This window comes from Pristiophorus japonicus, chromosome 1, assembly GCF_044704955.1.
Source record: "Pristiophorus japonicus isolate sPriJap1 chromosome 1, sPriJap1.hap1, whole genome shotgun sequence".
NCBI lineage: Eukaryota > Metazoa > Chordata > Chondrichthyes > Pristiophoridae > Pristiophorus > Pristiophorus japonicus.
The window spans coordinates 99,113,409-99,139,076 of record NC_091977.1 but is presented as its reverse complement, the minus strand read 5'-3'; the positions used below and the strand labels follow the sequence as shown (position 1 = coordinate 99,139,076).

The 25,668-nt window shown below is 41.5% G+C and overlaps 1 protein-coding gene across 1 annotated transcript in view; it reads left to right on the top strand.

Moving 5' to 3' along the window:
* The window catches only part of nxnl2 (nucleoredoxin like 2), a 46,189-nt gene extending 25,461 nt beyond the window's left edge, over positions 1-20,728 (top strand). Inside the window, exon 2 of the mRNA XM_070860442.1 lies at positions 20,348-20,728. Within this exon, the coding sequence (XP_070716543.1) occupies positions 20,348-20,519 (172 nt within the window). The 3' untranslated portion in view covers positions 20,520-20,728. The remainder of the gene's footprint in view (positions 1-20,347) is intronic.
* The last annotated feature ends 4,940 nt before the right edge of the window (positions 20,729-25,668 follow it).

Here is a 25,668-nt window from a genome sequence, read left to right as displayed (position 1 = left end):
GCAGATCAGCCATGATCTAATTGAATGTTGGAACAGGCTCAGGAGGTTAAATGACCTACTCATGTTCCTATATTCCTAGTGTATCTGCCCTCTCTTTATTCCTCCCAAAATGTTTTACCTCACATTCCTAACACTGAATTTAACTTCACCTCTATGTACCCAATCTACTAACTTTTCTGTCTTCCTGAAGTTACTTACAGTCCTCTTCACGGTTAACCACAATATCTATTTTTGTGTCATCTGCAGTTTTGATACTGTGATGCCAATACCTTCTGAGATCACATCAATATTGAGAAGAGCAGTGCTCATAATACTGACCTCAGGGGCCACCACTATTTACATACCTCCAGTCAGAAAGGCATCTGTTAACCATTATTTTATTTTCTTTCTTTTGGCCAATTTCCCATCCCTGCTGTCAGATTTTATATTATAGCATTTTATCAACAAGCACTTTATCAAATACCTTTTGAAAATCCATGTGCACAACATATATCGCATTTCCAGTATAAATACTTTTATGATCTTGAAGAGCTCTATTAAATTTGCCAGACACAACTTGCATTTTACAAATCCATGCAGTTCTCTTGTTGATTTCTGGATTCTTTTACCTCAATCTGGTTCAGCACAATTACTGAAACGAATACCGTTTGTGCTTTAAACAAAGCAAGCTTTTATTTAAAAAGCAAATCCCGATCGGGGACCTTATCAGACAGAAGGAATGCACTCTGATAGAACACACCCACTTCCTATGGAAAAAGTGACGTTACATTGTAAAGGCACGACGGTTATACATTTTCGGCAAAAGATAACAAGATAGGGCTAGAGTGACATCCTAGTCCAGCCTATCCCTTTTGATCCCTCTTTCCCTTTGTCCACTCATAAGCCGACCTAAGTATGGTCTGATTTTAAACAAAGACCTTCTGTTAATGTTTCAGGTTAATAACATGATTTAATAAGACCTTGAGGTTTTTCTGCAAGCTGTGGGTTTTGTTTCAATATGTGTTAGTGTTGTAACATTTCGCAGTCTCGAGTCTGAGATGTCATGGCTATTCATCCATGAATTCTTTGTTAGCTTATACTGTCCCTATACAATTCCCACATTCTCAACTTCAATGTCTCTATACATTTTTAAACATTCACATTCCCCCCTTTTATCATTCCATGATAACACTTAGGATCATTCTAGGAGTGTCGCATTCATCCGTTCACACTCTTATTTCCTGAATCATATTGTTGTTAGTGTCGAGTAGTTTAGTTCGTTGGATCATAACTCGGGAGCCCTTGACCACAAGAGGGTTTGCTAACCTTGCCATTATTACTTTACAACAAAGGTTAAGGCAACCAACAATTAGATAGGATCTCCAAGATCCATCTGATAGCCAATCAAACCACCTAGATCCTTCTGCTGGTATGGATAACTTCTTCACCTCCCTTCTTATGTGATCAGCGAGATTGGTTATGTTTTCTGAACTATCAGGAATGTAAGTGCAACATTCAGACCCTATCAGGGCACACGTTCCCCCTTTCTCAGCTAACAGGTAATCGAGGGCCATTCGGTTTTGTAATGCTACGGTCCTTATTGCTACCATTTCAGCTGTGATGCCTTCCAGAGCTTCAGCAGTATTGTTAGCTATCTGTTCCAATATCGTCTCTAGGTTCTGTACTTCATCCATGAGACTTCCTATCCTGATTGGGAACATCATGACCCCAAAGAACTTGTCGGTGGGGGTGATGGCTCGCTTGTATCGGCTGGAGGCATGTGCTTCCGCCAGGGTACGTACTTGCCGCACAAATGGCACCACATATCCCAGATAACAGGACCCTGTCCATCGCCTAGGCAACCAAGGATATGCCTTATGACCGCACACGAAATACGTGCCGTTAAAAGCTGCTTTCTGATATATTGCTTCCGGGTCCCAGGACTGGGCCCACAAACCTCCACCTGTTTTATTCGGAAGGTGAGAGAGGATGGTGACTCGTGCACCTGTGGTGATGTTGAGACTGTTTGGGCATTTGCTGTACCCTATGATATGTCCCTTGTTACTGGTGTCATTTCGGGTTAGACATATGTCCCCGGTTGGCCTCCCAATCCCCGAGGTATTGGTCAGGGCTAAGAATGGGGGTTCCATTCCACGGTCGTAGGTTGGTTGTTACCATCCCTGGAACGTCTGACTAATGGGGTCTCCAATACTCTCCCACTTGGTGACCTCCCCGTGGTCATTCATGTGGCAACGGTATGATACTCCTCCTGATCTCCGTGATCCCTCTTTTGATCCGCCTTTCCTCTCTCGTATTTGTATTGACCCCCTTCCTCTCTTGATAGTTTGGCTCTGAATCCATCTGACAGTCTCAGTTAGGGTTAGTGGAATGGGGCGCAAAGGAATTCCCCCTTTGGAATGTATAGGGAATGTATAGGGAATGTGAACACACCCAACATCTAGAAAAGTTCCCATTTTGCGCATAAACATAAGACATGTACAAAAAGGTGTTTACATGGAGCTCTCGTCTCTGTCTCCCCTCCCATGCGCCGAAACTGTCATATATCAACACTATTATACAGACTGTGGCATACAGACACAGTTTCATCTTATGGCTCAGGATTCAGATAAATAGTCCAATTATTTTGCTGATTAAAAGAGTTCAGTTTTCCCGTCTCTCTTAGGTCACCGTCGGTGTAGCTGGCTGTCTATCACTACGGGTAAAAGTTCAAACTGGTCCATGTTCCAATTAGGATGCCAACGGCCTTGTTCAGCTATGGAGAAGAGGAAGTTAGAATAACCAGTAAAATAGGTTTGTTAGAGGGTGGTGAGCTTGCAGTGGTGCAGGTGAACCCAGGCACTTTTCCCCTCAACCTTGGCTACAGTGGGGGTAGTGAGTAACACCTGAAAAGACCCCTCCCATCATGGCTCCAATCCCTTCCGAATCCACCTCTTAATCAGGACATACTTCCCAGGTACCACGAGGGACAATTCAGGTAAAACTGGGAGGTCAAGGTGAGCCTCTCGAACCTGGTTGTGAGCTAGTCGCAGAGCCTGAGTTAGAGAAAGAACATAGGTGGTCATCAGTTGAGCTGAGATACCATATCTAGGAACAATTTCCCTCATTAACACCTTAACAACAGTTTGAGCCTTATTGTCCAGGGTAGGGTAGGCTTCAATCCATCTGCTAAACACATCTACTATTACTAACACATATTTGTAACACTGAACTTTTTTGCAACTCAATGTAGTCCAACTGAAATGTCTCAAAGGGACCTTCGGGTAGGGGCGTTTTACCCCAATCACACGGGACTCCCTTCCCTGGATTATGTTGCTGGCAAACCAGGCAACGACTACTGATGTTCTGGGCGAGCGCCTGGAGTCCAGGGTGCCACCAAGTAGCCAAAAGTGTGTCACTCGTGGTCCTTGCTCCACAATGAGTAGTAAAATGCATACATTCAATAACCCATAGAGCCAACTCGTCAGACATGCAAGTCTGTTCCGCGGGAGTGGTCCAGAGTTTAGAAACATTGTCATAAGTACATCCATAATATTTCCACAACAGTTTATCTTTTTCAGGAGCGTCCTCCTGTGCTTTAATAACATCTTGGATGGTTGGCATTGGTTTTTCCGAGGCTAACTTATCCTTCGCAGGATTTTTAGTCTGACTCATCATGTTGGGCACTACCATCTGTTGGTCACGAGAGACCTGTTTAGCCTCTTTGTCAACACAGTGGTTCCCTATATCAACCGGGGATTTTCCGGTGGTGTGGGCGGTACATTTAACAATGGCAATGTGCTTGGGGAGCATGAGGGCTTGCAACAAATCAGATACTAGTTGCTTTTTTTCCATAATTGTCTGAAATCATGGGCCACCCCAAAGGCATACCTAGAGTCGGTATAGATCTTGACTTTGAGGTCTTTGGCCAAGATACAGGCTCGGGTGAGGGCGAATAGTTCAGCTTGTTAGGCAGAATAGGCGGTTTTAAAAGCGGCAGATTCCAAGACCTGATTCTCCTGGTTTACTATGGCATATCCTGAGATTCGTGTACCTTCTGGATTAATAGAAGAACTTCCGTCAACATACATAATACAGTCTGGATCTTCAATTGGTACATCAACTAAATCTTCCCTGACTGATGTGGCCTCTTAAATTAAAGATAAACAATCATGACTGGGATCTTCCTCGTCTTGGGGTGGCTCAGTAAGAAAACAGGCCGGGTTAATTGCAGTACAGTGTCGAAAGGTCAGTTTAGGATTGCCTGTGATTTCAGTGGGTTCTATCGGATAGAGGGCCAGTCCACATTGCCCTGCACTGGGATCTCAATCGGATCAATGGGAGTATAACCCACTTGGGAGTGGTCCTCTGCCCTCACATGAGGATCCACATAGTCAGGTATGCCAGAGCCAGTATGATGCTGCAGAGTCGTTAAGACCTTCTCGGGGTCCCCGTGGAATTGGACTGTTCGGCCATGTTTTACAATTTGCACATCCCGGCTGGTAGGGTCAGCCTCGTCTATAGCCTGGCGCACCATAACTTCCAAATCTTTAGCGTGGTGGGGAGGTAATACTTCGAGTAATTTGTGGTGCCACCGTTGGGGGCTGTCCATTTCCACAAAATCTGCCTTCCCTTCTGGTCCAGTCACTCTAGCCCTTAATAGAATTTCCTTCACTTCCCCTTCGTGATCCTGATAAAAGTTCTGCAGGTCCTGATTCTTTCCACTGGGATCGATGGCTAGGGTCACGTGATAGGGTGACTGCGGCAGGTCCAGAGACCACCACTGAGGGGTTCTAGTGGTATAATACTGCCGCTTAAGGGTTCCCTGTTTTACAATAATCCCATCATCTCCACACTCCAAATGCAACTGGAATTTGCAGAGGAGGTCTCTAGCCATCAAGTTACAGTCCAGATTGGTTGTGATAACAAATCGATGTTCCACCGATTCTTCCTGGTAAACCATTTTAACCGGTTCTGACACCGGGAATGTAGAGACTTGTCCCAGGAATCCTGACAGTCCCTGTGTTTCAGTAAAGGCGGGGAGTTTAAGCTTTGATTGTACAGAAGACATGAAGGCTCCCGTGTCTATCAAGAAGGGTTGCCACTCATTCCGAATTTTTAACAATATCATTGGTTCGTCGTCCGGGGAGGGTCACTGCACAATCAAGCTGCGTAGTCAATACGAATCGGGGGACGGTTGGCCAAAGGGGTTGTTCTGGGAGAAGTTAGTGTAAGATCCCCATCCTCTCCCCCCTTGCCCCCCTCCTCTTCCTCCTCTTCCTTTTTCATGCTGACGGGAGGGACAATTTCTATTCCAATGTCCTTCTTGCCCACAAATAAAGCATCCATCTCGTCTTTCCCAGCCCCGACCTCTTCCCATACCAGGCTGGGGACAGTAGGGCGGTCCGTAATTAGCAGGGCCCGGGCCATTTGGGTGTTTGATATAACCGTATCCCCGTTTATCCACCCAACCCTGCATGCAATACTACGATTCCATCTGGTATCCTCTTGGGTCAGGTTTTGGTCCTTCCACCCGAGGCGGCTCCATACTGATGGGCTTCTGAAGGGTCGTGGTGAGAGCATTAAAGATAGCGTTTAGGCGATCCTGGACATCGTTAGGGTGAGCAACCACCAATGCATCATGAGTAGCACGTCCTAGGTGAGTTAGAAATTGGGCATGCTCAGTTGGGCTCAGGGTTTGCTTTACCAGGGCCCACAGGTCCCTTGATTCTGCATTATATCCATGCATGTCGAGGTCACTCCGTGAAATCGGAGGTCAGGGTTAAGTTGGGTTTGTGGATCCCTTTCAGCTTATTTATCTTAGCCTTTTAACTCTTCAATTTGTTTTGTTTGAGTAGCAATTTCTTTATTGTATCAGGCAAGTATTATTACATAAGCTAGTTCTGTTTTTATTTTTATTCTGACTATCGCACCATTCCTCTGTTAGGTGAGTCTTTTTTCTATTAAGAAATCCAAATTGATAATGTTCAGTATGAAACGGCTGTCAATGGAAAGGGTTAACTCCTTTACAGGTTTGTAAGAAGACCTGATGTCATTACGTGACTTCACGTAACCATCTGAAAAAAAAAATCTTTTCATCAGCAAAGGCAGCAAGTACTTGCCAAAGATATTTTTTTAATTGATTTAAAACGAGACCACACATTTGTTTACTGAAATTCAATTTCGTCATCAGCCTCGGTCAATGCAAAGCCAACTATTTTAACTAGTAGTCTATCGATACCTTTCTCAGAGGTCCCAGTGGAACTCTGAGTACGTTTCTCGTGCGTGCACTCTTTAAGACGTCTACGGTTTTTAATATGTCCTCCTTCTGTCAATGAAAGCCCGAATTTAATGGAGTTTTTCTGCCAACTGGACAGGAGTGATTTTTTTTTTAGACTGCAGTGGAATTTTTCTCATAATTTAAAATCTCAGAACATTTGTTTTGCTGTGCCTTCTCTGAATGTTTTCTTTCGACAAGTAAGTGAGAATGTCAAATCCTTTTTTAACCACCGGGACCATGTATTTTTTTCTTTTTTTTTTTACTCAACAAACCTATCCTTTGTGCATTTCCTGGCTCCGTAACTTATCATCCGAATATACGTAATTCAATAAGTTCACACTCTTAAACTTCCCACATACAGGACAACACTACGAAGGGTTAAAAAAAACTTTCATTCTGTTTGAAAAAGTGGGTGGAGCTAAAACAAACCACAACTCCCCGGCTTTTTTTTTACACAGTAAAAATCACACAAGCATTTCTCATTTAAAACAAACGTTCACAAGAGTCTCTTTTCTTTCCTATTAATTTTTGGATCCATGATTGATCATCTATCACTATCTAGCTCTAACTATCCCTACTTTCCGTGTCGCCGCACGGATCTACTTCTAACCTATCTTTCCAAATCGCCGCTTGGTTTGCGTCACCGCGCAACTCTAACCTATCTTTCCAAGTTGCCGCTTGGTTTGCGTCACCGCGCAATACTTACCTATTCTAACCTATCTTTTCAAGTCGCCGCTTGGTTTGCGCCACCGCGCAATTTCCCTATCTCTATCCCTATTCTAAGTTTGAAAGGTATTCACCAGATTGTCCTGGATCTCGTTCAGACACTACCTGAGAACCAGCGAGTGGCTAAACTTTCCTCAGACTTTTGAAACCGGGGGAAACTGGAGCAGTATTGAAATCATACTCACTCCAGTGGCCACTTTCCCCTCGTCTCGTCCAAGGCTAGTCTGGCTCTTAATTCGCAAGTTTTCGGCAGTCGTCCGTTGAGATCCCACTTCTGACACCAAATGTTGATTTCTGGATTCTTTTACCTCAATCTGGTTCAGCAAAATTACTGAAACGAATACAGTTTGTGCTTTAAACAAAGCAAGCTTTTATTTAAAAAGCAAATCCCGATCGGGGACCTTATCAGACAGAAGGAATGCACTCTGATAGAACACACCCACTTCCTATGGAAAAAGTGACGTTACATTGTAAAGGCACGACGGTTATACATTTTCGGCAAAAGATAACAAGATAGGGCTAGAGTGACATCCTAGTCCAGCCTATCCCTTTTGATCCCTCTTTCCCTTTGTCCACTCATAAGCCGACCTAAGTATGGTCTGATTTTAAACAAAGACCTTCTGTTAATGTTTCAGGTTAATAACATGATTTAATAAGACCTTGAGGTTTTTCTGCAAGCTGTGGGTTTTGTTTCAATATGTGTTAGTGTTGTAACATTTCGCAGTCTCGAGTCTGAGATGTCATGGCTATTCATCCATGAATTCTTTGTTAGCTTATACTGTCCCTATACAATTCCCACATTCTCAACTTCAATGTCTCTATACATTTTTAAACATTCACACTCTTTGTAGGCAATATTCTCTGTACCCACAGATAGCTGTCTAATTGGTAAATATTTATCTCATGCTGAAAATGGCAGTACATCAGTTAGATGGCTGTCATACAGTATTGCCCTGGCCATTTTGGATTATTGATTAGTGATATTTCTACAAATGTTAAGCATGTATTTAAACCATATGTACTGTACTGCTGATGGTTACCTATATGCTTTACAGCCAATATGTAATTAAAGCCTTGCTGATGCAGTATTTAACAGTTTGTCGATATTAATCATTACATTATTGATGTGGTATTCCCTGAATATCTCAAAGCAAAAAATAATTTGTAAAAATAATGAGAGAAAATAATTAAGGAGAAATTTTTAAAATACAGTTCTGAAAATGTAATTATTTTTAAGGTTGTCTGATCACTTTCGGCCGTAAATTGCGGCCTCTCCAGGTGCATATAATGTGCACTGCGCATGTGCCTAAACCCGGCACTTGCGATCTGACAACATTTATTTTGGCCGATTGTACGAATGCAAAAGTAAAGTGCCTCTGCGGGCAGTATTAGGAGCCCAGCAAATAAAACTCTTAGACCTGGTAAAAACAGACGTAATGCCTGCTTTTCCCAGCGTAAGCATTTTAAAAGATAGAAAAAATAAATTTTATGAGTAATTTTTGTGTTAAAAACCCTGTCCATTAAGGCAAGTTTATTAACACTATTAAAACTTATTTTAAAAAATCAAAAAAAAATTAAAATTCTAAACCATTTAATTTAATTCAATTGATATTAATTTTAAATAAATGAGGTGTTTTTTTATTTATGTAAAGTGTTTTCTTTGTTTTTGGGGGTATTCCCATTCATAGTAATGGCAGCTCCGTACAACAAGACTGGAGTGTTTAAAAAGTCGGGGGCATGGCCTATTCAAATTAACTTTTTTGACAGGTCTTGTGGGCGGTACTATTTTCCAAATGAAGCCACAGTCTATGCGCATGCAGCGTTCCTGGGCAGCGTGACATCATGGGTTGCCCAGGACTCTGCCGGTTCAAAACACAATTCTCCGTGTGCACAGGGACTTCGGGTAGGGGCGTGTTCAGTGGTCGGAGGCTTGCATCTACGGGTATTCAATATTCAGGAAAGATAGACTGAAAGGAAAAGGAGGTGGGGTAGCATTGCTGGTTAAAGAGGAGGTTAATGCAATAGTAAGGAAGGACATTAGCACGGATGAGGTGGAATCTGTATGGGTAGAGCTGCGGAACACCAAAGAGCAGAAACTGCTAGTGGGAGTTGTGAACAGACCACAAAACAGTGGTAGTGAGGTTGAGGATGGCATCAAACAGGAAATTAGGGATGCGTGCAATAAAGGTACAGCAGTCATCATGGGTGACTTTAATCTACATATAGATTGGGCAAAACAAACTGTTAGCAATACGGTGGAGGAGGATTTCCTGGAGTGTAAAAGGGATAGTTTTCTAGACCAATATGTCGAGGAACCAACTAGAGAGCTGGCCATCCTAGTCTGGATGTTCTGTAATGAGAGAGGATTAATTAGCAATCTTGTTGTGTGAAGCCTGTTGGAGAAGAGTGACCATAATATGGTAGAATTCTTCATTAAGATGGAGAGTGGCACAGTTAATTCAGGGTCCTGAACTTAAAGAAAGGTGACTTTGAAGGTATGAGATGTGATTTAGCTGGGATAGACTGGTGAATGATACTTAAAGGGTTGACATTGGATAGGCAATGGCAGACATTTAACGATCACATGGATGAACTTCAACAGTTGTACATTCTTGTCTGGCGTAAAAATAAAACGGGGAAGATAGCTCAACCATGGCTTACAAGGGAAATTAGGCATAGTGTTAAATCCAAGGAAGAGGCATATAAATTGGCCAGAAAAAGCAGCAAACCTGAAGACTGGGAGAAATCTAGAATTCATCAGAGGAGGACAAAGGGTTTAATTAGGAGAGGGAAAATAGAATATGAGAGTAAGCTTGCAGGGAACATAAAAACTGACTGCAAAAGCTTCTATAGATATGCGAAGAGAAAAAGATTAGTGAAAACAAATGTAGGTCCCTTACAGTCAGAGTCAGGTGAATTTATAATGGGGAACAAAGAAATGGCAGACCAATTGAACAAATACTTTGGTTCTGTCTTCACTAAAGAAGACACAAATAACCTTCCGGAAATACTAGGGTCTAGCGAGGAGGAACGAAAGGAAATCCTTATTAGTCAGCAAATTGTGTTAGGAAAATTGATGGGATTGAAGGCTGATAAATCCCCAGGGCCTGATCGTCTGCATCCCAGAGTACTTAAGGAAGTGGCCCTAGAAATAGTGGATGCATTGGTGCTCATTTTCCAATGTTCTATAGACTCTGGATCAGTTCCTATGGCCTGGAGGGGTAGCTAATGTAACTCACTTTTTAAAAAAGGAGGGAGAGAGAAAACACGGAATTCTAGACCGGTCAGCCTGACATCGGCGGTGGGGAAAATGTTGGCATCAATTATTAAAGATGTAATAGCAGCGCATTTGGAAAGCAGTGACGGGATCGGTCCAAGTCAGCATGGATTTATGAAAGTGAAATCATGCTTGACAAATCTTCTAGAATTTTTTGAGGATGTAACGAGTAGAGTGGACAAGGGGGAGCCAGTGGATGTGGTGTATTTGTACTTTCAAAAGGCTTTTGACAAGGTCCCACACAAGAGATTAGTGTGCAGAATTAAAGCACATGGTATTGGGGGTAATGTATTGACGTGGATAGAGAACTGGTTGGCAGACAGGAAGCAAAGAGTAGGAATAAACGGGTCCTTTTCAGAATGGCAGGCAGTGACTAGTGGGGTACCGCAAGGTTCAATGCTGGGACCCCAGCTATTTACAATATACATTAATGATTTAGACGAAGGAATTGAAGGTAATATCTCCAAGTTTGCAGATGACACTAAGTTGGGTGGCAGTGTGAGCTGTGAGGAGGATGCTAAGAGGCTGTAGGGTGTCTTGGACAGTTTAGGTGAGTGGGCAAATACATGGCAGATGCAGTATAATGCAGATAAATGTGAGGTTATCCACTTTGGTGCTAAAATTGGAAGGCAGATTATTATCTCAATGGTGACAGATTAGTAAAAGGGGTGGTGCAACGAGACCTGGGTGTCATGGTACATAAGTCATTGAAAATTGGCATACAGGTACAGCAGGCAGTGAAGAAGGCAAATGGCATGTTGGCCTTCATAGTGAGAGGATTTGAGTAGAGGAGCAGGGAGGTCTTACTGCAGTTGTGCAGGGCCTTGATGAGGCCTCACCTTGAATATTGTGTACAGTTTTGGTCTCCTAATCTGAGGAAGAACATTCTTGCTATTGAGGGAGTGCAGCGAAGGTTCACCGGACTGATGCCCAGAATGACAGGACTGACCTATGAAGAAAGACTGGATCGACTAGGGCTTTATTCACTGGAATTTAGAAGAATGAGAGGGGATCTCATAGAAACACAAAATTCTGACGGGATTGGACAGGTTAGATGCAGGAAGAATGTTCCCGATGTTGGGGATGTCCAGAACCAGGGGTCACAGTCAAAGGATAAGGGGTAAGCCATTTAGGACCAAGATGAGGAGAAACCTCTTCACTCAGAGTTGTGAGCATGTGGAATTCTCTACCACAGAAAGTTGTTGAGGCCAGTTTGTGAGATATATTCAAAAGAGAGTTAGATGTGGCCCTTATGTCTAAAGGGATCAAGGGGTATGGAGCGAAAGCAGTAATGAGGTACTGAGGTTGCATGATCAGCCATGATCATATTGAATGGTGGTGCAGGCTTGAAGGGCTGAATGGCCTACTCCTGCATCTATTTTCTATGTTTCTATGACCTGCAATTTTTGGCCCATTATATAATCAACTATCAAAAATGGTGTGAACATTTGTATACTACCCTGATTCTATTGTCATGTTTTCTATTATAACTTTGATAGGTATAGGTTATTTTAGGAGCTAGACCTGCACTTGAATCTTTTCCCATTTCGTGGCCTGGCCATGATGGGAATCCAGTATCATTGTTGGGAGCATGATCAGCAATAGCGAATTACTGCCTACTTACTATTATAGTTAACTACAAATATTATTTTAAGACTACTCTCAGCTAGTTTAAATCTTCAATCTCTGTGATTCATACCCACTCAATCTATTTAAAGCTGCTATTAAATAACGATGACGGTTGGGGGATTGCAATCTTGGCCTTCATGCTCAGTGTTCCAGCGTTGTATATTCAACAGCTGCCATGCATAATAATGAAAGTTGCATAGATGATCAAAAACAGAAACTGCTTGAAAAAATCAGAAATTGTGATTTGCTCGTAACTTTTATGTTGATTTTTGTACACAAGATGAAGGAATATTGGTGCTAAGGAGAGGAAAACTTCCATTTTGGCACTGTTTCAGCACCAAGGACTCCCAGTTCTACATTTGAAATATTAACCTTTCTTTTATCCTTTTCAGTTACTGACTGACCTGCAGTGTATTTCCAGCATTTTCTGTTAATTTAGATTCCAATGTTTGCAGTTTTTTCTATGTGGCTCAATAGCACACCACATTATTAATTTACCTATTGAGGCACAGGGAAGGGAAAAGGATGTTGAGAGTTGGTGTCACCAGTGAGTATGTCAATGATGGATACTAGCATAGTATTTTCTGGGTTGTATCAGTCCATATTGATGGATTGGATAAAGATGCTGATGGATTGGTGTTGATTTTTATTTTAAATCAATCCTGACTGTCTATCCCTTTGAGCTTAACATATGTTTTTAATCTTCTTCCTCAAGGACAGGAGGGTGTGACTACGAGTGAGGCAGGTGTGGGGTCCCAGGATGTAGAGCTGGAGGAGCTCTTGCCCTTGTCCAACAGGTACAAGGTTCTTATTCCCTGTGTGGACGAGAGCAGGGACTGCAGGGAGGATGAGCAAACTGACCACAGCACCATGGTACATGGAACCATTCTAGTTGGGGGAGTAACAAGAAATGTTGTAGTGGTAGGGGACAGTATAGTTAGGGGTATAGATACTGTTCTCTGCAGCTGAGAGCAAGAGTCCTGAAGGCTGTGTTGCCTGCCAGGGTAAAGGACATCTCCTCCGAGCTGGAGAGGAGCTTGGAGTGGGAGGGGAAAGATCCAGCAGTCCACGTGGGTACCAATGACATAGGGTAGGACAAAAAAAAGAGGTTCAGCTGAGGGAGTATGAGCATCTAGGGGCTAAATTAAAAGGCAGAACCACAAAGCTAATAATCTCTGGATTACAACCTGAGCCACGAGTAAATTTGCATAGGGTGAATAAGATGAGAGAGATGATTGCGTGGCTCAAAGATTGGTGTGGGAGGAATGGGTTTCGATTCATGGCACTGGCACCAGTACTGGGATAAGAAACATAGAAACATAGAAAATAGGTGCAGGAGTAGGCCATTCGGCCCTTTGAGCCTGCACCGCCATTCAATATGATCATGGCTGATCATTCCTTCAGTACCCCTTTCCTGCTTTCTCTCCATACCCCATGATCCCCTTAACCATAAGGGCCATATCTAACTCCCTCTTGAATATATCCAATGAACTGGCATCAACAACTCTCTGTGGCAGGGAATTCCTGAGGGAGTTGTTCCGTTGGGACGGGCTTTACTTGAACCAAACTGGGACCAGTGTCCTGGTGAATCAAATAACTAGGGCTGTAGATAGGGCTTTAAACTAAATAGTGCGGGGGAGGGATCAGTTGAGCGGAAATTTAAAAAAGTAAAAGAAAAAGCAGGCAGAGTAGCGAAAGGGGTAATGATAACCAGAGTGTGAATGGAAGGGACAGAGTGTATAAACATAAGAGAGTATCAGAAAGTGGGGTCAGAGTAGGGAAAAATGGTAAAAAGATTAAATTAAAAGCTCTTTATCTGAATGCACGCAGCATACGTAACAAGATAGATGAGTTTGACGACAAAAATAGAAATAAATGGATATGATCTGATAGCTATTACAGAGACATGGTTGCAAGGTGACCAAGGCTTGGAACTGAATATTCAGGGCATTTGCCATTTCGGAAGGCAGAAATGAAAAGGAGGTGGTGTAGCTTTGTTAATAAAGGATGAGATCAGTGCCATAGTAAGAAATTATACTGGCTCAGAAGATCAAGATGTAGAATCTGTTTGGGTGGACGTAAGAAATAATAAGGGAAATAATGGTGGGAATAGCCTATAGACCCCCTAACAGTAGCTACGTTGTAGGACAGAGTATAAATCAAGAAATAATGGAGGCATGTAAGAAAGGTACAGCAATAATCATGGGCAATTTTAATTTTCATATTGATTAGACAAATCAAATTGGCCAAGGTAGCCTTGAGGAAGAGTTCATAGAGTGTATTCGGGATGGTTTCCTAGAACAATACGTTGTGGAACCAACCATACACACAAACTCACACACACACACATACAGTCAAGCAGAATCAGCATGGTTTTATGAAGGGGAAATCATGATTTACAAATTTGCTGGATTTCTTTGAGGATGTAATGAGCAGGTTGGATAAAGGGGAACCAGTAGATGTATTTGGATTTCCAGAAGGCATTCGATAAGGTGCCACATAAAAGGTTACTGCATAAGAGCTCACTGGGTTGGGGGTAACATAGTAGCATGGATAAAGGATTGACTAATTAACAGAAAACAGAGAGTCGGGATAATTGGGTTATTTTCAGGTTGGCAAACTGTAACTAGTAGGGTGACACAGGGATCAGTGCTGGGGCCTCAGCTATTTACAATCTATATTAATAACTTGGAGGAAGGGACCGAGTGTAATGTAGCCAAATTTGCTGATGATACAATGATGGGTGGGAAAACAAGTCGTGAGGAACATAGAAAGAATCTGCAAAGGGATATAGATAGGCTAAGTGAGTGGGCAAAAATTTGGTAGATGAAGTATAATGTGAAAAATGTGAGGTTATCCAATTTGGTAGGAAAAATAAACGAGCAAATTATCATTTAAATGGGGAGAGATTACAAAATGCTGCGGTACAGAGGGTTCTGGGGGGTCCTTATACATGAAACACAAAAAGTTAGCATGCAGGTACAGAAAGTAATTAGGAAGGCAAATGTAATGTTGGCCTTTATTGCAATGGGGATAGAGTATAAAAGCAGAGAAGTCCTGCTACAACTGTGCAGTGCGTAGGTGAGACCACACCTAGAGTACTGCATACAGTTTTGGTTTCCTTATTTAAGGAGGGACATACTTGCAATGAAGGCAGTTCAGAGAAGGTTCACGAGGTTGATTCCTGAGATAAAGATGTTGTCTTATAAAGAAAGGTTGAGCAGGCTGGGCTGCAGTTTAGAAGAATGAGAGGTGATCTTATTGAAAAGTATTATAATCTAAGGGGGCTTGACAAGGTAGCTGCCGAGAGGCTGTTTCCCCTCGTGGGGGAATCTAGAACTAGGGGGTATAGTTTCAGAATAAGGGCTCGCCCATTTAAAACGGAAATGAGGAGGAATTTCTTCTCTGAGGGTTGTGAATTTTTGGAATTCTCTACCCCAGAGAGCTGTGGAGACTGGGTCATTGAATATATTTAAGGTGGAGATAGACGGATGTTTGAACAATAAACGAGTCAAGGGTTATGGAGTTGAGGCCAAGATCATATCAGCCATGATATTGAATGGCAGAGTAGGCTCGAGGGGCCCAATGGCCTACTCCTGCTCCTATTTCTTATGTTCTTATGTTCCAAAAGTGTACTTCAAAATGATTATTGTTTCACACAACATCAACCACTTCCCTCTCCAAGTACTCTGTGAAACATAGAAACATAGAAAATAGGTGCAGGAGTAGGCCATTCGGCCGTTCGAGCCTGCACCACCATTCAATGTGATCATGCAACTTCAGTACCCCATTCCTGCTTTCTCTCCATACCCCTTTAGCCGTAAGGGCCACATCTAACTCCCTTTTGAATATATCTAATGAACTGGCCTCAACAACTTTCTGTGGTAAAGAATTCCACAGTTCACAATTCTCTGAGTGAAGAAGTTTCTCCTCATCTTGGTCCTAAATGGCTTACTCCTTACCCTTAGACTGTGACCCCTGGTTCGGGACTTCCCCAATATCGGGAACATTCTTCCTGCATCTAATCTGTCCAATCCCGTCAGAATTTTATGTTTCTTTAGATCCCCTCTCATTCTTCTAAATTCCTGTGAATATAAGCCTAGTCGATCCAGTCTTTCTTCATATGTCAGTCCTGCCATCCCGGGAATCAGTCTGGTGAACCTTCGCTGCACTCCCTCAATAGCAAGAATATCCTTCCTCAGATTAAGAGACCAAAACTGTATACAATATTCAAGATGTGGCCTCACCAAGTCGCTGTACAACTGCAGCAAGACCTCCCTGCTCCTATATGCAAATCCTCTCTGAAGGCCAACATGCCATTTGCCGCCTTCACCGCCTGTTGTACCTGCATGCCAGCTTTCAATGACTGATGTACCATGACACCCAGGTCTCGTTGCACTTCCCCTTTTACTAATCTGTCACTATTCAGGTAATATTCTGCCTTCCTGTTTTTTGCCACCAAAGTGGATAACCTCACATTTATCTACATTATACTGCATTTGCCATGCATTTGCCCACTCATGTAACCTGTCCAAATCACTCTGCAGCCTCTAAGTATCCTCCTCACAGCTTACATTGCCACCCAGCTTAGTGTCATCTGCAAACTTGGAGATAATGCATTTAATTCCTTTGTCTAAATCATTAATGTATATTGTAAATAGCTGGGGTCCCAGCACTGAACCTTGCGGTACCCCACTAGTCACTGCCTGCCATTCTGAAAAGGACCTGTTTATTCCCACTCTTTGCTTCCTGTCTGCCAACCAATTCTCTATCCACGTCAGTACATTAGCCCCAATACTATGTGCTTTAATTTTGTACACTAATCTCTTGTGTGGGACCTTGTCAAAAGTCTTTTGAAAGTCCAAATACACCACATCCACTGGTTCTCCTTTGTACCATTCTACTAGTTACGTCCTCAAAAAATTCTAGAAGATTTGTCAAACATGATTTCCCTTTCATAAATCCATGCTGACTTGGACCGATCCTGTCACTGCTTTCCAAATGTACTGCTATTGCATCTTTAATAATTGATTCCAACATTTTCTCCACTACCGATGTCAGGCTAATTCACAGTTTTCTCTCCCTCATTTTTTAAAAAAGTGGGGTTACATTAGCTACCCTCCATCCATAGGAACTGATCCAGAGTCTATAGAATGTTGGAAAATGACCACCAGTGCATCCACTATTTCTAGGGTCACTTTCTTAAGTACTCTGGGATGCAGACTATCAGGCCCTGGGGATTTATTGGCCTTCAATCCCATCAATTTTCCTTACACAATTTGCTGACTAATAAGGATTTCTTTTAGTTCCTCCTTCTTGCTAGACCCTTGGCCCCGTAGTATTTCCAGAAGTTATTTGTGTCTTCCTTAGTGAAGACAGAACCAAAGTATTTGTTCAATTGGTCTGCCATTTCTTTGTTCCCCATTATAAATTCACCTGATTCTGAGTGCAAGGGACTAATCTTTTTCTCTTCACGTATCTGTAGAAGCTTTTGCAGTCAGTTTTTATGTTCCCTGCAAGCTTAGTTTCATACTCTATTTTCATACTCCTAATTAAACCCTGTGTCCGCTGCTGAATTCTAAATTTCTCCCAGTCCTCAGGTTTGCTGCTTTTTCTGGCCAATTTATATGCCTCTTCCTTGGATTTAACACTATCCCGAATTTCCCTTGCTAGCCACGGTTGAGCCACCTTCCCCGTTTTATTTTTACGCCAGACAGGGATGTACAATTGTTGAAGTTCATCCATGTGATCTTTAAATGTCTGCCATTGCCTATCCACCGTCAACCCTTCAAGTATCATTCGCCAGTCTATTCTAGCCAATTCACATCTCATACCATCGAAGTTACCTTTCTTGAAGTTCAGGACCCTAGTCTCTGAATTAACTGTGTCACTCTCCATCTTAATGAAGAATTCTACCATATTATGGTCACTCTTCCCCAAGAGGCCTCGCACAACAAGATTGCTAATTAATCCTCCCTCATTACACAACATCCAGTCTAGGATGGCCTGCTCTCTAGTTGGTTCCTCGACATATTGGTCTAGAGAACCATCCCTTATACACCAGGAAATCCTCCTCCACTGTATTGCTACCAATTTGGTTAGCCCAATCTATATGTAGATTGAAGTCACCCATGATAACTGCTGTACCTTTATTGCACGCATCCCTAATTTCCTGTTTGATGCCATCCCCAACCTCACTACCATTGTTTGGTGGTCTGCACACAACCCCTACTAGCGTTTTCTGCCCTTTGGTGTTCCGCAGCTCTACCTATACAGATTCCACATCATCCAAGCTAATGTCCGTCCTTATTATTGCGTTAATCTCCTCGTTAACCAGCAGCGCTATCCCACCTCCTTTTCCTTCTGTCTATCCTTCCTGAATATTGAATACCTCTGGATGTTGAGTTCCCAGCCTTGGTCACCCTGGAGCCATGTCTCTGTAATACCAATTACATCATATCCGTTAACAGCTATCTGCGCAGTTAATTCATCCACCTTATTACGAATGCTCCTCGCATTGAGGCACAGAGCCTTCAGGCTTGTTTTTTTAACACACTTTGTCCTTTTAGAATTAACAATTGTGAATATCTAAATAAAAATTACAGGCATTTTGTTGCCCATGCTTTAACTGTTCTGCAATTACCTTGAGACTGCAACAAAATATCTCTTGTTCCATATTTCTGCCTGCCTAATGCAAAATTTGAACATTTCAGTTAGTTCTGCCTTTGTAGTAGTTATAAAATTGCATTATCAGGTCAGATTTTGCTGCAGAGACATGCCCAGTTAATTCTACTTGTTCGTGCATATTAGGTTTTAAAATTTTTTGCCCCCAAAGTTGCTGGAATTGCGAGCTGATAATAAATATTACTAATGAAGGCAACAGGCCAACTGGGACCTTGGTGAACGACAAGACAAACAATGTCTCCTTAACCAATGTGCTTTAAAGATTGAGAAATAAACAGAGCAAGGGCTGAATTTGTGAGTGAAGTCAATGCCAAATCAGGTACAGAAAGCGAAATAACGAAAGTAAGAATTTTTAAAAATGGACTTTTTAAAAATCTCCAGAAACAGTTCAAAACCTGAAGGAATGAGACAACACACACAATTGTTTACTTTCTGAGTTGATTGACAGTCATTGACAATTATCACATTGTTAAAAGGGTACTTGCGCTGTTGATTACTAGACTTAACTTTCTGTGGCAAGTTTAATAGGCAGTTAATATGCAAATGAAGCAGTTTCATGAAAATCACAGAATATCTCTTCCTCGCTATACATTGCTGTCTGTTTTGCATAGTAATAACAGAATCATTGTTCAGACACCCTTATTTTTTTCAGCAAAATCTGGATCATTATGTGAACAAAAATTGCTGCAGTGAATGGAGAAATGGTCTAGAGCAAGCAGCCGTGGAAAAATTTGGGTGGGAGTGGGGAGGGGGTTGCGGACTGTGAAGACTGGTGGGGGAGAAACAGCAGGGAAGTTCAAGATCCAAGGTGTGTTGCATAAAGCACCAGCAAGACACTAAAGGCCGCACAAGCAAATACGTGTTGAAGGGGACTGAGCTTGTCCATAGGCTATGTTGGTAAATATTACTAATGAAGGCTAATGGCTCCAGAAGTGGAGCAGAAGTCAAGCCCCAGATAGAGACAGCCTTGTGCAGGAGAAAGTTTGTGTATTGAACTGTAATGTTTCATGGGTATGTTTTTAATTTTTTTTTTATATGTTACAAATTTACTTGGGAGGATATAGTTCGCAGGGTCAGAAGGCAGCACAACTTTCAAAATTACATTACATTTGAGCAACTTGGAGCTGTGGAGCTTTTGGTTTTAGATCGGTAGCTGGAGGGTGGGAGAGAGGAAAAAGTGATTTGGTTGATTTTGTAAAGGTTTACTTGTCAGTGATCGGTAGTGGTGGTTTTTTCTACCTGTTGGATCTCTAACCAAATCAGTATACCTAACTGAACAGGTAATGGTCATTTAGTTTTGTTTGAGATTTTTCATGCTGGAATCGCATGAATGATATTGTGAGTGTGATGTGTGCGATGCACAAGACTTCAATTCTGTAGAAGATAAACTACTTTTTAATTTGCTTCAAATGGAAGCAGAGTTTTTTAATGTACATATATTAGCATTCAGTCTAAAAACACTCTAAAGGTTTCTGCTTCTGTATCTATCTCTACAATATTTTGTATCACCTGAATGTGTTTCTGTGGAAGGGTAACTCATTTTAAGCATGATAACTCATAATATTTGGTCTCGAAGGTTAGGCGATTTTTATTTTTTTAGGCTTCCTTTGAATGCCTTAATATCTGAATAACCTTTGCAAAGGCAAGCACTAATCAGAATTTATGTGCAGCTTCCAGAAATAGGGCAGGAGTTGTAGATGGCAGAAAGCACAATGGTGAAGATGCTGCAATGTGTGTAACCTTCCTGCTTTACTAACAATTTTTTTCTGTGTCAGAGAGTTAAAGAAGAAATACTGCATTACAGCAATACCAAAACTGGTGATTGTAAAACAGAATGGGGATGTCATCACTGACAAAGGCCGTAAACAGATACGAGATCTCGGCATGGCATGCTTCCGGAACTGGATCGAGGTGGCAGAAGTTTTCCAGAATTTTTCAGTTGATTGAGAACTGCCATGAAATAAACTGTAGAATCTGGAAATTAATGTATAAGGAAAGCCTGTGACATTTGAATGTAAATTTTATAGTTGAAGCATAGGTTTGCAACAAAAAAGAAGCTTTAGTTTTACATGCACATTCTTATTTTAAACAAAGCTCTGTAACCAAATGTAGCAAACTGCAATTATAAATAAACAATTTCTTTGCATATTTTGAAATGTTTCTTCTAAAATTTGTACGGTATAGATCTTATAAAAAATCATTTTTATTAAAGACATTTTAATCCTAATTTTTTGATTTTCTGTTTTTTTCAAACTGCCAGATGAGATGGTATTTACTGCTATCATTTTTTTTGTATGAAGTAGGCCTGCTTTTAATGTGACCCTGTGGTGCAATCCAAACATTTTACTGAACTAATACAAAAGCAAAATACTGTAGATGCTGGAAATCTGAAAGAAAAATAGAAAATTCTGGAAATACTCAGCAGGTCAGGCAGCATCTGTAGAGAGAGAAACAGTTTTAACTTTTCAGGTTGAGGGTCATCGACCTGAAACATTAACAATTTCTCTCTCCACTGATGCTGTCTGACCTGTTTGTAATCTGTAGGGCCAGGACATAACCTTCACAATTAGGAATTTTTAGAATTATTACAATTACAATGAATATGATATTACAATTAGGAATCTCTTGTGATTAGTGTGAGGGACATTAGTGGAGACTTTTGACATTTACAGACATTGAAAACTGGAAAACTGAAGGAAGGAGATATTGCTGGATAGTTCAAGGGAATGAGTGGGATAAGTAAAGGAAGAAAAGAAAGACTTGCATTTATATAGCACCTTTCACAACCTCAGGACGTCCCAAATCGCTTTACAGCCAATGAAGTACTTTTGAAGTGTAGTCACTGTTGTAATGTAGGAAACACAGCAGTCAATTTGTGCATGGCAAGGTCCCACAAACAGCAATATGATAATGACAAGATCATCTATTTTAGTGATGTTAGATGAGGGACAAATATTGGCCAGGACACCATGGATAACTTCCCTGCTCTTACAAAAGCAAAATACTGTGGATGCTGGAATGAAATAAAAACAGAAAATGCTGGAAATATTTAGCAGGTCGGGTACCATCTGTGGAGAGAGAAGCAGTTTTAAAGTTTCAGGTCAATGATCTTCAAAAGAACTGGAAAAAGTTAGAGACATAGCAGGTTTTAAGTAAGTACAGAGGCAGTGAAAGGGGAGGAAAGAACAAAAGGGATGATTAGAGATAGGGTGGAAAGCAGGAGTGATTAAATTACAAAAGGGATGATGGTGCTAGGCAAAACGGGTGGTAATGGGAAAATAAAAGAAACAAAAGATGGGTCTAGAGGAGCTGAAAATGACAAAATCAAAATCATTACCAGCAACTACTGTCCGAGAAATAGGAGCAGTGGTTATGATTTGAAATTGTTGAACTCTGTGTTGAGTCCGGAAAGGTGCAAAGTGTCTTCTTGAAAGATGCCCTGCTATTCCTCAAGTATCCGTTGAGCTTAATTAGAACAGTGTAGGAGACCAAGGGTAGAGAGATCAGAGTGGGAGTGGGGCGGAGAATTCACATGACCAACGACCGGAGCTTGGTCCCACTTGCGGACTGAACGGAGGTGTTCCGTAAAGTGATCACCCAATCTGTGTTTTGTCTTCCCAAAGTAGAAGAGAGCGAATACGGTATACTAAATTGAAAGAAGTACAAGTAAATTGTTGTTTCACCTAGAGGGAGTGTTTGGTGCCCTAGATGGTGGGAAGGGGAGATAAAAGGGCAGGTGTTCTTTCTCCTTCTGCAAGGGAAGGTGTTGTGGGATGGAGAGGGGATGTTGGGGGTGATTGAAGAGTGGACCCGGGTGTTACGGAGGGAATGGCCCATTTGGAATGCTGAAAGGGGAGTGGTGGCATCTTGCTGGAGATGGTGGAAATGGCAGAGGATGATCTGTTGAATGTGGAGTACAATAGTAAGGAAGTCTTGCTACAATTGTACAGGGAGTTGGTGAGACCACACCTGGAGTACTGTGCACCGTTTTGGTCTCCTTATCTGTAGAAGGACATCCTTGCCTTGGAGGTGGTGCAACAAAGGTTCACCAGATTGATCCCTGGGATGAGAGGGTTGTCCTATGAGGAGAGATTGACTAGATTGGGCCTATGCTCTGGAGTTTAGAAGAATAAGCAGTAATCTCATTGAAACATATGATTCTGAGGTGGATTGACAGGGTTGATGCTGAGAGGTTGTTTCCGCTGATTGGAGAGTCTAAAACTCTTGGGTGAAGGATAAGGGGTCGGCCATTTAAGACTGAGATGAGGAGAAATTTCTTCACTCCGAGAGCTGTGAATTTTTGGAATTCTCTACCCCAAAGGGTTGTGGATGCTGAGTAGTTGAGTATATTCAAGGCTGAGATCGATAGATTTTTGGCCTCTAGGGGAATCAAGGGATATGGGGATCGGGCAGGAAAGTGGAGTTGAGGTTAAAGATCAACCATGATCTTACGGAATGGCGGAGCAGGCTCGAGGGGTCATATGGTCTACTCTTGCTCCTAATTCTTGTGTTGTGTTCTTTGCTGAACCAATGCAAATTTATTCTCAAGAGCTAAATGGAGAGTACTCTAAAAGAATTAAAAAAAATAATTTTGCTGTAATTGCACAATTAATTCCAATGGAACTGGTTTGGTCTCGGGATAAAATTAATAGGCTGTTAATGAAAATGTTTGCAGGTTCTTTCAAATATGATCAATCCCACCTGCAATAAAATTCTGGTTATAAGTTTTGCCGGTCTACAAGTCAATGATATATCAAAGTGGCAATGTGTGAATTGGTGTATCGGAGGCATGAAAAAAAATCATGAAGTTCGGGCTTATTCACCAAATCTTAGTGAGTTATAGTGAAAGAACTACATGTTCTTTCTCTTTTGAATGCTGCTATTCGGCTAAATCATCTGACATCCCCTAGTGGAGAAGAGGTCTAATTTACTACATAACTAATGTATCCCTTTGCCCTTCTCTACTCCACTTTTTAATAAAATTGTGTATCCTTCGTTCCTACATTACAACAGTGAACACACTTCAAAAAGTACTTTGTTGTTTGTAAAGTGCTTTGGGACATCCTGTGGCTGTGAAAGGCACTATATAAATGCAAATCTTTCTCCCATCCTTGCCTGAAGACATTACCTCATTTTTGGGGATTGACTTTGAGCACCAGCCACCCTCTAGTGCTTTCTGCATTATTCATGTGAGTATGAATGTTGACAGGCTATTTAACGGCAGAGAGCGCTACAGTTGATTCTATTCTAATCCAACATATTTGTATGTGAATTTTCACTAAGATTATTGGATAGCAGTCAATTGTTGCATCAAATAGATGCAAATGAGGTAGGCAATTTAGTTCCTATTAGCTCATTCATGCAGACAAAGGACCTGCATTACCCATTATGTCATCTCTTTGACTCTTGAATGATTCAACGGTTTTTGTCTCCCATTACCCAACCCAGGAGACCATTCCAAGTGTTGACCATTCTGTACATAATGAAATTCTTCCTGACGTGTCCTAAATTTTCCTTTCACTAAGTTAGATTTATGCACCCATATTCTAGTATCCTGACAGACCTCTGAGTAGTGCTTTGGATTAACCTTACATGTGTCATTTAATACTTTATGTATTCTATAAGGCCTACCTTTCAGTTACTTCTTTCCAAGACTAAAGAACCTCAGTTCCTCCAGTTCCTACACTATCTTTATGGTTGGATGTTTCACTTGTATTTTGATGAATAAAACATATTTTGATGAGTCTGCAGCCTCTTGATTCAGCAATGTTTCAATTGCTGAAGGGATTGTCCCAGATTATTTTATATTTTTCAAGCAAAAAAGAACTTTCTTTCACTTCTCATAATCATTGGCTCCTCAAAGAAAAAGAGCTATGTGAAAAAAATGTTTTCTGTTCTTGGAATGTCAGTAATGCTGGCAAGGCTATATTTATTGCTAATTCCTAGTTACTCTGAGGTGGTCATGATGAGTGTCCCTGCAGTGATGATGCTCCTACAATGGTGTTGCGTAGGGAATTCCAGGATAGTGATGCAGTGACAACGAAGGAACAGCAGGTATATTTCCCAGTCAGATTATGTGTGACTTGGGAGAGGGACTTGCAGGTGATGGTGTTCCCATGACTTTCCTGCTTTTGTTCTTCCTGATAGAGGTTGTAGGGCTGAGAGATGCTATCAAAGTAAATGTAGGGAGTTTGCAGTGCATCCTATTTACTGCAGCCACAGTGTGCCATTGGTGGAGGGGGTGCCAATCAAGTGGAATACACTGTCCTAGATGGTGTTGAGTTTCTTGAAGGTTGTTGCCCATCAAGCCAAGTGGTGAGCACTACAGCACACCCTTGACTTGAGCTTTGTCAATGGTGAGAAGGTTTTGAGAAGTCAGGAGATGAGCCCTTCATTGCAGTGTACACAGCTTCTGCCCTGCTGTTGTAGCCAGTGTTAATATAACTTGTCCAATTATGTTTCTGGTCAGAGGTGTCTTTGAATCAAGCAATTTTAGCTGCTTCATCTGTAACTTTTCCTCTGTCATTAGGTCAGGAGTGAGACTGTATGTGTACAGTTGTATTGTGTTCAACTTCATTCACAACTCTCTTGATAATGAAGTGTCCTATGCCAATCTACAGCAGGACCTGGACAACATCCAGGCTTTGGCTCACTAGTGGCAGGCAACATTCGTGTGATATAAGTGCCAGGCAATAACCAGCTTCAACCTACACCTGGCCTTCAACGGCACCACTACTAAGTTAATTGCTGCCACCTCATCAACTAATACATACACAGATGTCAGAATAGAAACTGCATAAAAGTTATGCTATGAAAATATATTGCAATATTCAAATTAAATGTTAATTGTATGTCTAATTAAAACATTCAACTGGCAACCGGCATCAATTTAAAAAAAGACTGTCATTGATAAACCCGCCAGATGGTACCTTTAGCTGATAATCAGATCTGCAGCTCCTTTCAGCTTACTGCCTTTATTTTTAACAAACTTAATTGACCTTCATAAAGAACATCCTCTGTAAATTTTATGATAATACAGATTTGCTACTGCATGACTTGATCATGTAAAACCTCAGATACAGTAACCATAGGCATT